This window comes from Acanthopagrus latus, chromosome 1 (assembly GCF_904848185.1).
Source record: "Acanthopagrus latus isolate v.2019 chromosome 1, fAcaLat1.1, whole genome shotgun sequence".
Taxonomy (NCBI): domain Eukaryota; kingdom Metazoa; phylum Chordata; class Actinopteri; order Spariformes; family Sparidae; genus Acanthopagrus; species Acanthopagrus latus.
Genome location: NC_051039.1, coordinates 26912211 through 26927161, shown reverse-complemented (window position 1 = coordinate 26927161; position 14951 = coordinate 26912211). Strand labels below are relative to the sequence as shown.

Here is a 14951-nt window from a genome sequence, read left to right as displayed (position 1 = left end):
AAAAAGGTCAAATTTCATTAAAAAGGAAATACTCAGAAGATGGTAGTACTTGGCACACACATGAGTGCTGTTTGTGCTGAGGGACACGTTCACGCGCATGGAAAAAAAAAAAAAGCCAAGTGTTGCCTGCATTTGTGCAATCACACATGAATTACAGAAATCACTTCTCAGGGTCTCAATCTGAATTTATTTCACTTGTACTAAGACAAAATGAGTATCAACAGAAATATGAGCTGGGATAAAGAGGTAGCTGCTACGTCACTGTTGGATTGTGTTGTAGTCGCGGTCCTGACAAATGAAGCCTGGAACTTCAGGCTTTTGTCTCATAGTCAGGCCCCTGAAGCACAGCGTCCAGGTGACAGCCTGAGCCATCACTGTTGCCGGTCCTGGTCTGCTTCTCCTCAGTGCCTGATGCGTCTGATGGACTGGATCTTTGGAGTCTGGCAGTGGGAGCCCCAGTTCCTCCAGTTCTGATAGTCTCCACTGTGTCTTTCACACTCCATGATGTACTGCTGGCCTCTGTAGCCTGGGTACTCATAGCACACAAAGCTGAGAGAAAGAGGGGCAGAAAGGGAAAGTAGGTAAGAATAAAGACTAAGTTAGATTTTTATGACTTGCTTTACATTCAGTAACTCTACAGGTGGTATTGATGTAGCCACTATATGGGAAATTATTCAAATAACAGCCTGACCGATCCTGGATGCCAGTGCCAATATTTGAAAGTAAATATTCTTATAACAATATAAATTGAATATAAAAAACATTTTGATCAAGTATTACATAACTGCAGTGGGAGTGGGACATTTTACATTGAAAATAAACCTGTTCATGCCCTCTGGTGCGCAGTTCACCTGTGACTACAGTGTTTCTACCTTACTGCAAACCTGCATGTTGTGTTGCACTACAAACTTTAAAGGTCAGGAAATTATTTTAAGGTAAGACACAACAAAATTTGAATAAATGGAGATGACAGTGACACGTCCACAGGTGATTGTTTACATGAAGACAACTTTGCAAATCAGCTTATCTAACTAAATGTTAACTTATTATGCATAAACAGAATGATAATTTAAGTCCGAATCTGCCTTAGAAATCATGATGGTGAAGTTAACAATGATTGTTCTGCCATCACAGCTCACGATTACAATGTTAACATGCTAATGTTTGGCGGGTAACTCTCAGCATACCAGTGAAGCATGACAACATGAGCTAATTAGCAATCAAAACAAGGTACAGCTAATTGGAATGTTATTATCCTCGCAGCTATTTGGCCATAAATTAAAGTATTGGGTGACTGTAAATCTGACCTGGTGATGGAGCCTAATGAAAAGTCAGTGAGTCATGAAAGTGATTAGAAATCATGCCGGGGGGCGGACGGAATGTCGGCATCAAATCTCACGGCAATCCGTCAAGTGGCTGCTGAGAGATTTCAGTCCGGACCAGAGGAGCAGACCAAATGACGGTAACATCCCCAGAGCCACGCTGCTAGGGAGGCTGGGAATAGTGGTGATCCAGCTTCCGAGATGTGGTGCAACTACTGTGACACTGTTGGACAGTTTGGGGACTCTGTTAAGCTGCTCAACAGGGAAACAATAGGGTAACGCTGAGAAGAGTCACCTGTGTTCACACATGAGTCAGTGTTTTTGTTGCTTTGGGACACGAGATGTCTGCTGAAATGTCTGAGCTTCTTTACGTCTATTAGTTTGGACCTGAATATGTTTTTGTCCTTCTCCAATCTCTCTTTTTTTCAGCCCTCTGAATCTTCTCCACGATTAGGAGCTTCCTCCAGCCTGGACTGGAATGTGTTGGGTTGAAGCACTGACTTACGCGCCACACTGCACATGCATGGAGCCCACCTCGGGCCTGAACCAGCCCATGGCCTGCAGGGACGGGTAGTCGTCGCACAGCTCGGTGTTGCGGCCCATGAAGTTCTCCCTCTCAAAGATCATCATGCGACTGCTGTGGTGAGACTGCGAAAAACAGAAAGTTAGCGCGAGGCCCGTCAGAAGGACGTAACAAAGCGAGCAGACATTCGGCACTGACTTGTGTCATTTTCTATTTCTGAGCTGCTTCAGTCACTGGCTGTGGCTCACTCTTCTGATCACTCCTTCCCTTCTGTCACTCACTACCGTCTCATTTCCATTCACCCTCTCGCGCTCCTTTACTCCCACCTCTCTCCACTCCATTTCCATGCTCTCATTTTAGCCATCCCCTCCTCTGCAAGTACTCACGGCGCAGTAGATGGGGCGCAGGGACATGAAGCGCTCGGTGTGGTAGGACAGAGAGCCGCTGTAGGCCTCCCAGTTGGGGTACTCGCCCCTCTCCAGGATGAACTGCTGGCCCTGGAAGTCGTGGTGCTCGAAACCCACCCAACTGGACACACGAGCGGAAGAGAAATAATCAGATGGGGAATAAAGAAATGTTAAATGTTGGAAATCAGTCTGAACATCAGACAGACAGGTGACAGGTGACACTGGACAGGGTGAGGGGAGGGAAGGTAAAGAAGCAGAGAGGGAGCAGTCTGCAGCGATGTCCCAGGAAGCAGTGCACCTCAAAGGCAGGTTCATTAAAGGATAAGTTCGTCCAAAAAATAAAAACCCACATTTAACATGGCCAGACAGTTTCATTAACAGTTTTTTAAAAAAAAATTCTCACGAAATGATGACCAAAGATTAAAAATAACCAGTGAACACACATGTTTTTATGAGCAACAAAAAACACGACAACAACAACACAAAAAAACCCACATAGTTTTACATTGACCACGATATATTTAACGCTATTCCCCATTTGCCTCTGAAACCTGGGGGAGTTTAAAAATGTTCTTAACAACCAGGGCAGCACAATCTGTCAGCTGAAACAACATGTCAAAGGAAAAAAAGAAAAAGAAAAGATGAGTAGCTTGTTTTTGGCCAGACAGTAATTGGCATGTTCTGGTCAGGGTGCACAGAGGAGGAGGAGGAGTGAGCGCTCGATGAAGGAGCGTGGAGAGGAAACTTCCACACTGTCATTTTTATGGTTCTGTAAATAGCCTGTCACCTTTGTAGATTAACACCCATCCACTCAGAGTCTACAGAGTAGCTGGACTTGGTACTGATGTTCGTCCTAAGTCTACAAATAGTACAGCTGCACTCTCACCGACAATCATTTCTCACCACTTTTTTCTAACCCTGTGAGGAGTCACCAACAGATGGCTGCTTGATGTATACAGAGGAACACACTGAGCTCTCTCCAACCAGGAAAAGATGTTAGAAACGATGGATGACAAGCAGCTGATAACTAATTAAGAGGCTTACATAACACCCACGCAGAAAAGAAAAAGTTGATGAAATGATCTGTTGATTCACCATGGATTAGACTAAACACAGTGACATTTTTCCTAATGTAGACATTAAATAGAAAATCCAGGAAGACTTGTTGAACCATTGAACATGAAGCAAGACTTCTTTTTTCTTTTTTTTTTTGCAGCTGTCGCATGCAGCACGTCTTTTCTTCAGTTTTAAACTTTACACATTAAATACTTGTATAAAAGTACAGTCATTTTAGTGTCCGTTTTCTAAAACTGAAGAAACGCAATCTGCGAGACAGGAAATGATTAACCATCAAACTGATTCAATTAAACATGTAATGTGAAAGACTTTAAAATAAAAACACGACTAGACCTTTGTTGTCAATGTCATGCTGTGTACTTAGATTATACTAAATGTTTCCCACAATATTTAAATCCAGAGAAATAAGTTATTTTAGTCAAGGTAATGGAGCGTTTCACTTGGTCACCCGCCGCTAGAAACATGCGGGAGAAAGTCGTGAGTGAGCATGACTAAAAGTGTAACGTAAATAAAACTTCAATACACTAGCCCGCCTGTGACCTGTGTCGCCCGAGTCACGTCAGATGGCTTCTCACTGGCGATGCTGGTCATTCAACAAGGAAGACAGCAAATCCCATGATCCCTCAGTACTTATGCCTTTTGTTTTGTTTGAGGGACCCCTAGCGGTACAAAATGACATGCTGTGCAATGATCTGTAATGAACTCCTATAACTGAAACCGACTAATTTACGAGTTTGATATTTTGATACATTCGAGGATTCCAATCGGTACGTTGATTACTGAGGTCGTCGAGGGTGGTGGGGTGGATTGTACAAGTGCAGCAATTTAAGTGGTCGCAAGGTTTATTCCCCATTATATTGTGTGATTAGACACAACGGCTGAAGAGCTGGCTGATTATTCATGACAAACAATCTGCCGAAATTCGATCACTTTTGGCTATTTTACATGAAATTTCGGTACTTTGCTCACTGATTTGGACGCACGGGGCTCCTATGAGAAAAGGTGGTGTCACAGACTTCCAACTACCATTTAGAATTGGGCACACCACCTGAATCAAACGTATTGATAACCATCTTTTTTCAGGGGTTTGCATACATACTGAACCGAGACAAATGCAACCTTACAGAGGCTTTTAGTTAGCGATGTGATAACAGGCCCATGGAAGCAGATAACAGTATTGGCAGTGTGTTATCGTTCGCAGAGCAGCTTCTAAAAATATGGTGTTCCTTTCCTTTCATCTCAGGGACCTTGAGCTGAAAAAGGACGAATCGCACCATTTTACCAAAAGAACCTTAAAGTATCCACTGGTGACCACAGGGGAGGCTTGTATTTCAGCTCTGATTTGCCTCCACAAAATGAAACCCTGGCAGTATAAATAGCGTTGAGTTTGTTGAAAAGAGCCTGCTGGCTCCTCAGGTGATCCTGACAGAACGCTCTCTCAGCATTTCATCTCACTGAGCCTTGAAGGAAGACTGCTCATGCTGGGTGCGCACCCTGCACGTGGGACCTCACAGGTGTCACACTTTCGTGGGAGCCTGGACACGGCTTGCCTCTCTCGTTAGCTCTCTACCTCCGCCTCACGGACACACACTTACATCAACACACACGCACACAGAGTCAGTCAACTGTCCACAGAGACTTGCAGGCGTACAGGCTGTGTGACTCACGCTCCACTCTCCACTCGGATGGAGCGGATGTTGTCCATGCCGCAGTCATGGATGTTGCAGCACTCGGAGGTAAACTCCATGAACTTGCCCTGGAAGTGCTCCTGCTCAAACACAGTCACCTGCACACAGAGGGGGGAGACATGAGGATGTGTGATGTATCTATGTAGATGTGTATTTGTGGTGTGTGTGTGTGTGTGTGTGTGTGTGTGTGTGTGTGTGTGTGTGTGTTCACCTTAAAGAAGGGGGCTGTGTCCATGCTAGGGAAGAACATGGGTGAGGTCATGTGGGTTTTAGTGAATCGATACATTTCTACAGAGTAATAGAGGAAAAAAAAAAAAGAAAAAGGAAAAACAAAGCACACAGGTCAGAGAGGATGTACAGACAGTCAGATATATCAGCATTAGCACATGTTGATTTACTGGATAACAACTGGATTTTTTGTTTTTTGTAACTAACACTTTCCTCAAATGTGAACTCCGAGTTTTACAGTTCAACTTCTCACACAGCCAACACGTTCTTCATAAAAAAAGCTTGAAAACTAAAGTGTCAAGCAAGCGTTTAATCCGTGTGATGGTCAGTGCTCAGTGTCAGTCACTCTGCCGGCCCTGCTCACCTGGATGCTCTCTGCTCTCCTCGCTCCTCACACACCGGATCCTCTTTACATACACACTGTGTGAACCTGGCGCGTCGGTTTTATACCGGCGTCCACGCGGGACACTCGTGCGCGCGCGTGCGCCCGTGTTGCCCCTCCATACTAATGCTGTGAGCAGGGCCGAGCCCGTCAAGTCTGGAGCGGGCCCCGAATTCAGGGCGTTGCTTCCGGTTCGGAGCCTTCACAATAAAGCTGTATCAGTCACCTGTAGCCCTGCGTTGTGATTAATACACTGAACATGGAGGATAAAATTATCAAAATATGAAATGTTTTAGTTATCACATTTATATCACATATCATATATATATATATATATATATATATATATATATATATATATATATATATATATATATATATATATATATATATATATATATATATATAATCATTAATATAATATAATCCATTAATTGTGAAAGTGTTGCATTAAGCATACTGTAAATGTTTTTCCACTGATTTATGACATCACAAGTAGGTCAGAATTTTTTTTTGTGAACTAAATGCTCCACAGATTAAGAATCAAGAATCAAGGGACAGATTGTCATCAACATACTTGGCAATAAACACAGAGAAACGGGCTCAAGGTTGTGTGAGCGTTTCTATGGAAGCTCAGTGCATGACGTCAGACCCAGCAGTTAATCAGTGATGACAAAGAATGACAGAACGACTTCAGAGCTATTCTGGCTTTTACTTTGAAGGCGGAGGGAGGATGAGTTCCGGTGTTGCTCTGGCTAACCGTGGTCAGCTCAGGTGACCCAGGTGAGCGTGAACCTCACGTGCGCTCCTCTGTGCTCCTGTTTGTGCGTAAAAAGCGGTTTGTGCTCGCGCGCATGGGGGGCCGGCCTCTCATCTCTCTCTCTCTCTCTCTCTCTCTCTCTCTGTGTGTCTCTCTCTCTCTCTGTGTCTCTCTCTCTCTCTCTGTCTCTCTCTCTCTGTGTCTCTCTCTCTCTCTCTTTGTAACCCTGTGCGGCCTGTCGACTCAGCACATCATATACAGCAGGCGCAGAGGTGAGGCTGGGGAATGCGGGGCTGTTGTTGGTCTATTCGTATAGGTCAGCAGTGCCATCGTATAGAGCAACAATGGCCGGGGCTATAGGCAGTGAATGAGGAGGATTTGGAGAGCCATCCGGGGAGAATGTTTCAATGGTCAGTCCCAAAAGTTGAGGAAATTGGGATAGAGGATTTCATTCGATGATGATAACTGGTAATGAATAATAACACTATGGCAACAATGATCTTTGAAAATTAAAAAGGCTCGAAAAGTGGATTAAGATCATTTTTCTATGCGAGAACAAATACACGGCCCACGGAAAATGAAAGTGTGACAACATGTCCAGTCTATAATGCTGCATCTGTGTCACATCCATGGAATTTTGTTCGCTCTGATGTCTTAATTTAAACCCCTGGGTCCATCACCGCAATCCACAACAGGCCACAGTTGTCACAGCAACAACCCCCTCCCCTCCTCCACACACACACCCACGCCCACCACCACATCTGGGCCTTGGCCCTTGACATTCCATCTAGAGAGCACATGAGGGGGCCGGCACCAAGCTCCTTTTGATATGTTCCCCCGCCATAAAGGCTGACACACACAGACACACACAAGCCACACGTGTACAGAATGTACAGAAACATACAAAGCTATAGGCCGCGTCAAAGGACGCCCAAGTCACGACGCTGCCATTATTTTCCCACTCACTGCTGCGCCAACATCATTTTATAATGAGGCAGTCATGCGTGTGGTTCTCCTAGACATGAATGTTTCAGGTAGAGTGTAAAGATATCCCTCTCTGCTGTACGACTGAAGAGAATATGAATTTTGCAGTCACTGTCATAGTAATCAGTCCCCAGAGGTCTTCCTTTTTACTTGTGGGGAAGATTGTCAGGATGCTCCACTTCAGTATTTAACGAGTTGGGAATAAAACTCAATAATCAAATATCTTACAAATTAGCCCTTTAGCTTTTGATGAAATGAGTTTATATTCTTAGTCTATTGAAATGGTTGAAATATTGATGGATTAACAGATTTTCACTTGTTTTCAACAGTTGTTTTAAAATAAGACTGCGCAACGTTAAGACCACAGACCATGTGCAAAAGAACCAGTGCTAACTGTATTCTTTTAATACATCCTTGGCTAGCAGGGGAGCGTACGGACAGCTCTGGATGGCTTGGAGAAAGATGTTTTCAAGCACAGGGCGAGGTGCTGAGATTTCTCTTCAGCAGAAAAAGTAGATTTCTGAAAATGTTTTGAAATAAAGTTCTTGGATATTGAACCTTTAATGATTAATAAATAAAAAAAACTATGCTATTTAAAATTGTGAGGTGAAAATACTTACATTTGTAGGCTCCCCAGTTATTAATTATTTTTTTCTGGAATTCTGAGGACAGCGGGCAGATGGACACTTTGCACAGTAAGTCAGTGCGGTGAACTTCATAACATTTGCATCTTAGGTCCCCGCTCTCAGCCTTTGGACAGAAAAAGTTCTGGCACCCCTGAATTATGAGATATAATCAAATAGACCTGCATAAATCATAGAATACTGAATGTCAATGCGGGCACAATGAGCTGCGATCTCTATACGCACTGAGTGAAAGGGGGAACGAAATTAAAGATGGATTTCACACATTAAATTTACATCAGCCATGCTCCAGATATGGATCAATGCACAGATCAGCTGCAGCATCTCAATATGTCGGCTGAGCATGTCTGGTCTGATTTCACACGAGGGACCGATACAGAGTTTGCATTGTAGATTTCCTTAAACAGGCCAGTCGCCTTGAAAAACGGCAGAGTTACAAGGTAAAGTTATGAAGTTAAGGCGATCATCAATTCAGCTGTGCCAGACGTGAATGTGAAAAATACATAGCACTGTGTTGTGCATTATTTATGCAGCACAAGAGAGAGAGAGAGAGCCCCTGGATGATAACCTTCACACACACTGCATTGCAGATGTTTTTGTGATATGATAACTTCTCATCCTTGGATGACCAGTGTTCAGGAAGTTTCTCCAGTTTTTTGATGAACACAATCCGAGGACCTAACGTTTGCCATGCCAACGTCTTTACTGTCTTTTAGAAAAAGAGGAAAGATTCTCAAAGAACGTCCCGGAAAATAAATAAAATGAAATCAAGTAATCTGCTAACATGTTCACAGATAAAATGATATGCTCCTTTACACTTTCCTTACATCAGCATTATAATGTCTGTGGTCTGTGATGTGCATTGTCACTCCATTTACTTGTCTGCTCTGAGAAGTGTGCTGTCAGCTTGAATGTCCCTCAGGACGGTGGACCTTGACTGAATCCGGTCACCAATCCAATCCAAAGCAGTGGATCTGTCTGCTCTCCACTGCTGACGAGAGGACAGGTGAATACATTGCAACCGGGATGTGCCCCAGGATGCCCACTCAATTTCCCCTCGCTGTTGGACACTTCCTCTTCAGTCTTCCGGTCAATTTCCTCCTGATCCTCACCTGCGAATGGGTATTGGAGGAACTTCCAATAGCAGGCTCATTGAGGCCGACCACTCAGTCTAAAACATTAATCGTCTCCCTCTCAGGATCTCATCTGATGAACAGGTGCAACACTTATTTCCTTCCTGTCTCCATCGAGCACTTGATGTCACTCACCACGTGACCTCCCCATCATGTTCGCACATTTCGACTGGCCTGCTTGCTCTCCTGTGTCTACTTTGGAATAAGCGTCTCATAGACTTTCCTCTTGCTTCTAACGCCCACCACAATTTTTTTCTCACCCACGTAAGAAAAAAGGCAGAGGCCTTTAATTTAACAGCTCTGCTCCCACTGTGATGAGGAGAAAGATTGTCCATGCACACTCTGAACCGCTTTGCTCACCCAGAGGTGGAACAGCCGGGTTATTGCTTCTCACAGCTTATTGCTTTTCTTGTTATTATTTGTCCCAGTGCTTCTTGACAACGACAGCCGAGGGGATGGGAGCTTTTATATATACAAAAAAAAAAAAAATCTGTGACAGGCTGTTAAACGTGATCCTGGTCCTGGCTGTCATTATCATGAAACAGTTATTGGACTTAGGGCTTAGCAGAAGACTTAAGGCTGACTTTATACCAACTGCACTCTCTTTTCAGTTCGTGGATTTAATGTCAGGTGGACGATGAAGCCGTTTAGTCGGAGCCCACGTTGATTTTTCAGTCTGTCACTTTTGCCTCCTCACAATTTATTATCTTCTTTCAACCTATATTTCTCCGGCTCTCTTTCTGCACCACCATCTCTCTCTCTCTCTCCCCCTCTCCCTCTTTGATGATGGGGGTATTTCTATTCTGTGGGGGCTGTGAGCTCAGCGAGTTTGTTTCTGTGTCCATAATCCCCTCTCTCTGAGCGCCAGCATATAAAAGCGCAGGGGGGCCTCCCGCACTCTCACACAGACTGCCAGTCTCAGCCCCGTGTCTACTCCTTTGCGCACACACTGCCACAGGTAAGACAGTGGACAAACATCTTAGGGAAAGGAGGGGAGAAAAAAAGAGAGAGAAGAAGCGAGGGAGCTAGAGAGCGGGAAGAAATGGATGCAATACTTTGTAACGAGGAAGCGTTATGATGGTTTGAGCTCATGGTATTGCTGTCGAATTGTCGGTGGAATTTCACTGTGGCAGGTTTAAGTCCTTCACGTTCAGAATAAACACTAGAGATCACTGTGAGTGCACGTTATGTTGAATATAACGCTAACATCTAGTTATGTTGGTCCCACAAACACAGCGCTTGGAATTCAGGAGTGCTCAGTTTCAGCTTCGAACGTGAAAAAAACGTTTAAATTAATTTAATTTTGTTTCTGGTTCTGTTGTTTTGAGGATTTCTGATGGAAACAGTTGCTGTTTAATAATATAAATATCAGTGTGAAGCAAAACATTTGACGAGATACTAATTTGAGTGATAGATCCTGAAGTGATTTCATCTTCACTAGGGACTGTTTGGAAATGATAAGGGGAGCGTTGTATGGAGAAAGTTGGGACAGTCTAAATGTTTCAGTCCACTGGTAGACTGGGAGTGACTGACTGTTGACTGTTATCTCTCTAAAGAGCATTTATCATCTCCTGTAGCACCTTCCTTAATGTAATTCTGTATTTTAACAGGAAGCAGTATGTATTAAAAAAAAAAAAAAGTCAATGTGTCATATAAAGTGAACGTGTTAGTTCTTGTGTCACAGAACAGACGTGCTGGAATATTTGGAAAACAGGACGCATCATTTTGATCCGAAGTTTGGGAAATGGCTCGTGTTTGCGTTTGTATTATGCAATTTGGTGGCTACTGGTGTGTCGGAGTACACCGTCTTCAATTGTTTCGTGCTGTTTCAGCTGTCGTCGTGTGGAGTTCTGACCTTTCCAGATCGGATAAGTACTACTAACTAATGAAATTAAGAAATTAAGTTGATTGTTCACCAGGGAGTGCTGTGGATGAATTGAGGAGTCCCACAGCCCGAGGAGAGAAGCTGCTCTGTAGTCTGATGGGATGGCACTAAAAATAATCGTCTACTTTTTCAACAAAATAAATGACATTTCCCCGATAGCTGCTTCATCTTTAACACCTCTACCAGCCATTTTCATACAGTCCTGAATTGTGAAGTGATTTCTCTTCTCGTCTCTTCACAGTCATCATGTCTGGAGAGAAATCCAAATCTGCTTCCCAGACTGATGGGAAGGCTGCTCAGAACAAGACGTCTGAGATGGGCATGATGTCTTACAAGGTGCAGTACACACACACACACACACACACACACACACACACACACACACACACACACACACACACACACACACACACACTCCACCCCACATGTCCACCAGATGGTCAAACATCTGCAAACATAGAATTTGTCACACTGTGTGAAGCAGCTGGCCTTACTCACACTTTACCTTCATGGCGGATGTCTATAATCACGACCTGATGGTTCGAGCTCAGTGACAGCTACAACTGGCAGAAAAAAAATGTGAGGCTTCTGTGTGTAAAGTCAGCTGGTGGGGGGGGAGCTGCCGTAACCACACAGTCATTTCATTTAACTCCATATTTGGTAACTTTGTCTCCTCTGCCACAGGCCACTCCAACATATTTCTACCGTCCTCATTTGTTGTCGTTTGATTTTGAAATCACCTCTGTGACCTCCTCTCTCACTCCACACTTCTCTTTCTCTATCCAGATGTTTGTGTTTGACCATGAGAACTTCCAGGGCCGCTGTATTGAGATCAACGCCGAGTGCATGAATGTGTGTGACATGGGAATGGATAAGGTGCGCTCCCTGCGCGTCGAGTGCGGACCGTAAGTAGCCTGTGCATGTACAGACACAAGCACACGCCCGCCTACACACACACACACACACAAGTGCAGATAATGTACCCGGCACCCACACTCCTGTGAGCACGGTGCAGGTGATATCCGATTGCACCTCCCAATTATGTGACATTTCACACTTCACATTTGAGGCATTTGGATGATGCTTTTATCCCGAGTGATTTGCAGAGAGTGCAGCAGTAGAGTGAACTTCACTGATAACATCGTGCAATGATCACGTAACAGTGTGGGGCAATAAAAGTCAAAGGAAATGAAACGGAAATAAGGAGATTTCTTTTTTTCCAAGGTAGGGGGAAATAATTGCAAGTAAGAGGAAAGTAAACAGGAGAACGGTCTAAAACAGTTTTCCCAGTATACAGCAGAACGAGAAAGGCAACTTTCATAAAGTTTGTTAAATAAAAAACGAATGGTCAAGTTCAAGAGGTTGCGTTATCCTTACTTACCCTGATGACATCATCAGGTTTGTTGTTTTTTACAGACTTCGAAAGCTCATTCCGCACTTTTCTGAGTCTGAGTAGTACTTCACGACGACCAAATTGATCTTCATGTGTAAAATCAGTGGGCTGCTCCCTTTAAATACGATACAATGCCCGTCCATTGCAAGTAGAGCTAATCACCTTCCTCCCCTCCTCAGCTTCGTGGGCTATGAGCAGATGAACCTCTGTGGCGAGATGTTCATCCTGGAGAAGGGCGAGTACCCCCGCTGGGACTCCTGGAGCAACTGCCAGAAGAACGACTACCTGCTGTCCTTCAGGCCTGTCCGCATGGTAAACCCCGTGTCAACAGAATGCTTTCACTGGCAGCTTTTTCTTCATCTTCTGTCTCTCCTCATTTCAAATGCTTTCCCCTCTTTTTCTTTCCCCCGCCCTCTTCCAGGACCCTGAGAAGCACAAGATCTGCCTGTATGAGGTCGGAGAGTTCAAGGGTCGCAAGATGGAGATCATGGACGACGATGTCCCCAGCCTGTTTTCCTACGGTTTCACCGATAGAGTGGGCAGCATCATGGTCAGCTGTGGAACGTGAGTATTGTGGCACTATGTTAAGAGCATTTGTTGTCTTTTTTTTCAAGGTCCAGCATGTAGGATTTGGTGGCATCTAGGTGTGAGGTTACAGATTGCAACTGACTGAACACTCCATCCCTGCTGTGGCTGCTAAAAGAAAAATACTCAAAAAAGAAACGTCCCTGTAAATCCTACACTCTGGACCTTTAAAAGAGAACAGGTAGCATTTTATGGCAAAATACATGCATTCGCTCTCTTGCAGAGACTTAGATGAGAAGATAAATAGCACTTTCATGTCTGTAAGCTCCACTGAGCTAAAAGCCTCTGATAAAGGGCCCTTTGTCACTACACTTAGCCCGGGGCTAAAAGCAGTCTTACAACTTTGTCAGCCTCAGGCTAAGAGGCTCCCCTGCCACAATCCAAAATGGGCTAACCCTGTTTGTGCTAGCAAGCCCGAGGCCAAAGTTAATTGTGGGGATATCCACTGAAAATTCACAAGAGGCTGAAAGGTGCCAGTGTGAAACAGATAAGGCTTAATATGGCTAAATAACCATCGGTCACATGTTCCAACCAACATTTAACCCAGGGTTGGTAGCAAGACAGTGTAGAATCAGATAGCCCTAGGCTTTAGTTACCCCTGGGTCAACAATGTGTGAGTGAAAAAGGGGCTAAGTATAGCCTCGAGCTAAGAATATGCAGTGTGAAAAAGTTTAGTCGGGAGACAGGAGAGTGTGGTACGTCAGCAGCTCAGTGTCTGTGTCAGAGCTGTCACAGGCAGCAGGCACCGTCTCTGAATGCCGTGATTACTTCACTTGTTCTGCTCGCTGACACAAACAAGTGAGAGGCAGCCTGCCCGAGAACTGACATCACTGCAGTTATTTGTTTGACGTTTTAACCTTGCTGATCTGTTCACATCTGTCTCTCGCATCATGCGCAGACATTGTATCTGTCTGTTGCTCATCTCTCCAGCTTCTGTTTGCTTTCCTCGCGTCAATCTTCTCTGCCCGCAACCCTGCAATCCATCCCCAATTTGAAAATGTACATATTCATTTTTTCTTTCCTCCCTTCCTCTGCTCTCTCTCTCTCTGCAGTTGGGTGGGTTACCAGTTCCCCGGCTACCGTGGCAGCCAGTACGTGCTGGAGAAGGGCGAGTTCAGGCATTTCAATGAGTACGGCGCCCGCTGCCCCCAGATGCAGTCCATGAGGCGCATCCGTGACATGCAGTGGCACCCACACGGCTGCTACACCATGTCCTCCAAGTGAAGCACAGCGAGGGCGAGAAAGAGAGGGATCGGAGGAGAGATGGAGGCAGAGGGCGGGCACAGAGACGGAGGGGGAGGCGGAGGAGGGAGGGCGAAGAAGGAGAGGAGGGGGGAGAGGATGTGATATTTCCTCCTCTGTCCCAAAGTCTCCGGGCAGTTTAAGTGCAGGATGGAGGGAATACAGTCGGTTGTTATTTTTAGTTGTTGGGGGATTGTAATTTAGCGACCAATGAGAACTTATTCAAAGGGAAGGGGGGGCGGGGGGGATGATTACACTGGCCATTGATACTACATCTGACAATAAACGATTTCTGTTCTCCTTCAACCACCGTCTCTGTTTGTCAGCTCCCTTCTCCCCACTGTCTCTCTCTCTCTCTCTCTCTCCTCCCCTCCCATCCTCTCTCCCCCTCAAACTTCTCTTCCACATCACATCGACGTCAACCCCTCGCTCAGCCCATTAGAGCCAGACTGACTGGGGTGGTGGTGTGTGTTTGTGCGGTGGGCGAGCTGAGACAGAGGATGGCCACAGCAAGAGGAGTGGTGTTGAATCTTCTATGTGCTCAGACCTTTGCGGCCGCAGCAAACCCCAAACCCCAATAAAGTGTCTCACATCCTGTTCCACTTGAAATGACGTCTTATTTATCATGTACAGTGATGATATACACGTCCCAAGCGCACCGACGGATCTTGAGACAGTAGGCGTGTGGGAACAGACAC

The 14951-nt window shown here is 44.9% G+C and overlaps 2 protein-coding genes across 3 annotated transcripts; one reads left to right on the top strand and one right to left on the bottom strand.

The window, feature by feature from the left end:
* Positions 1-167: 167 nt before the first annotated feature.
* LOC119021124 (beta-crystallin A1-like) lies at positions 168-5756 on the bottom strand. Its single transcript, XM_037101154.1, has 6 exons — positions 5610-5756; positions 5229-5305; positions 4997-5115; positions 2232-2373; positions 1828-1970; positions 168-549 (listed from the first exon to the last, which is right to left on the bottom strand). The coding sequence occupies exons 2-6, from the start codon at positions 5301-5303 to the stop codon at positions 402-404; spliced, it is 627 nt and encodes a 208-aa protein (XP_036957049.1). The 5' UTR covers positions 5304-5305; positions 5610-5756; the 3' UTR covers positions 168-401.
* An 830-nt stretch (positions 5757-6586) lies between these two features.
* On the top strand, positions 6587-14235 carry crybb1l2 (crystallin, beta B1, like 2). 2 transcript variants are annotated; one of them, XM_037104398.1, is made up of 6 exons: positions 6587-6659; positions 11275-11369; positions 11820-11938; positions 12606-12738; positions 12848-12990; positions 14064-14235. In XM_037104398.1, exons 2-6 carry the CDS (start codon positions 11280-11282, stop codon positions 14233-14235), a joined length of 657 nt encoding a protein of 218 aa, XP_036960293.1. In that variant the 5' UTR covers positions 6587-6659; positions 11275-11279. The 2 variants fall into 2 exon arrangements, with proteins under 2 accessions (XP_036960293.1, XP_036960301.1); XM_037104406.1 differs by lacking the exons at positions 6587-6659; positions 11275-11369 and adding an exon at positions 11523-11612.
* The last annotated feature ends 716 nt before the right edge of the window (positions 14236-14951 follow it).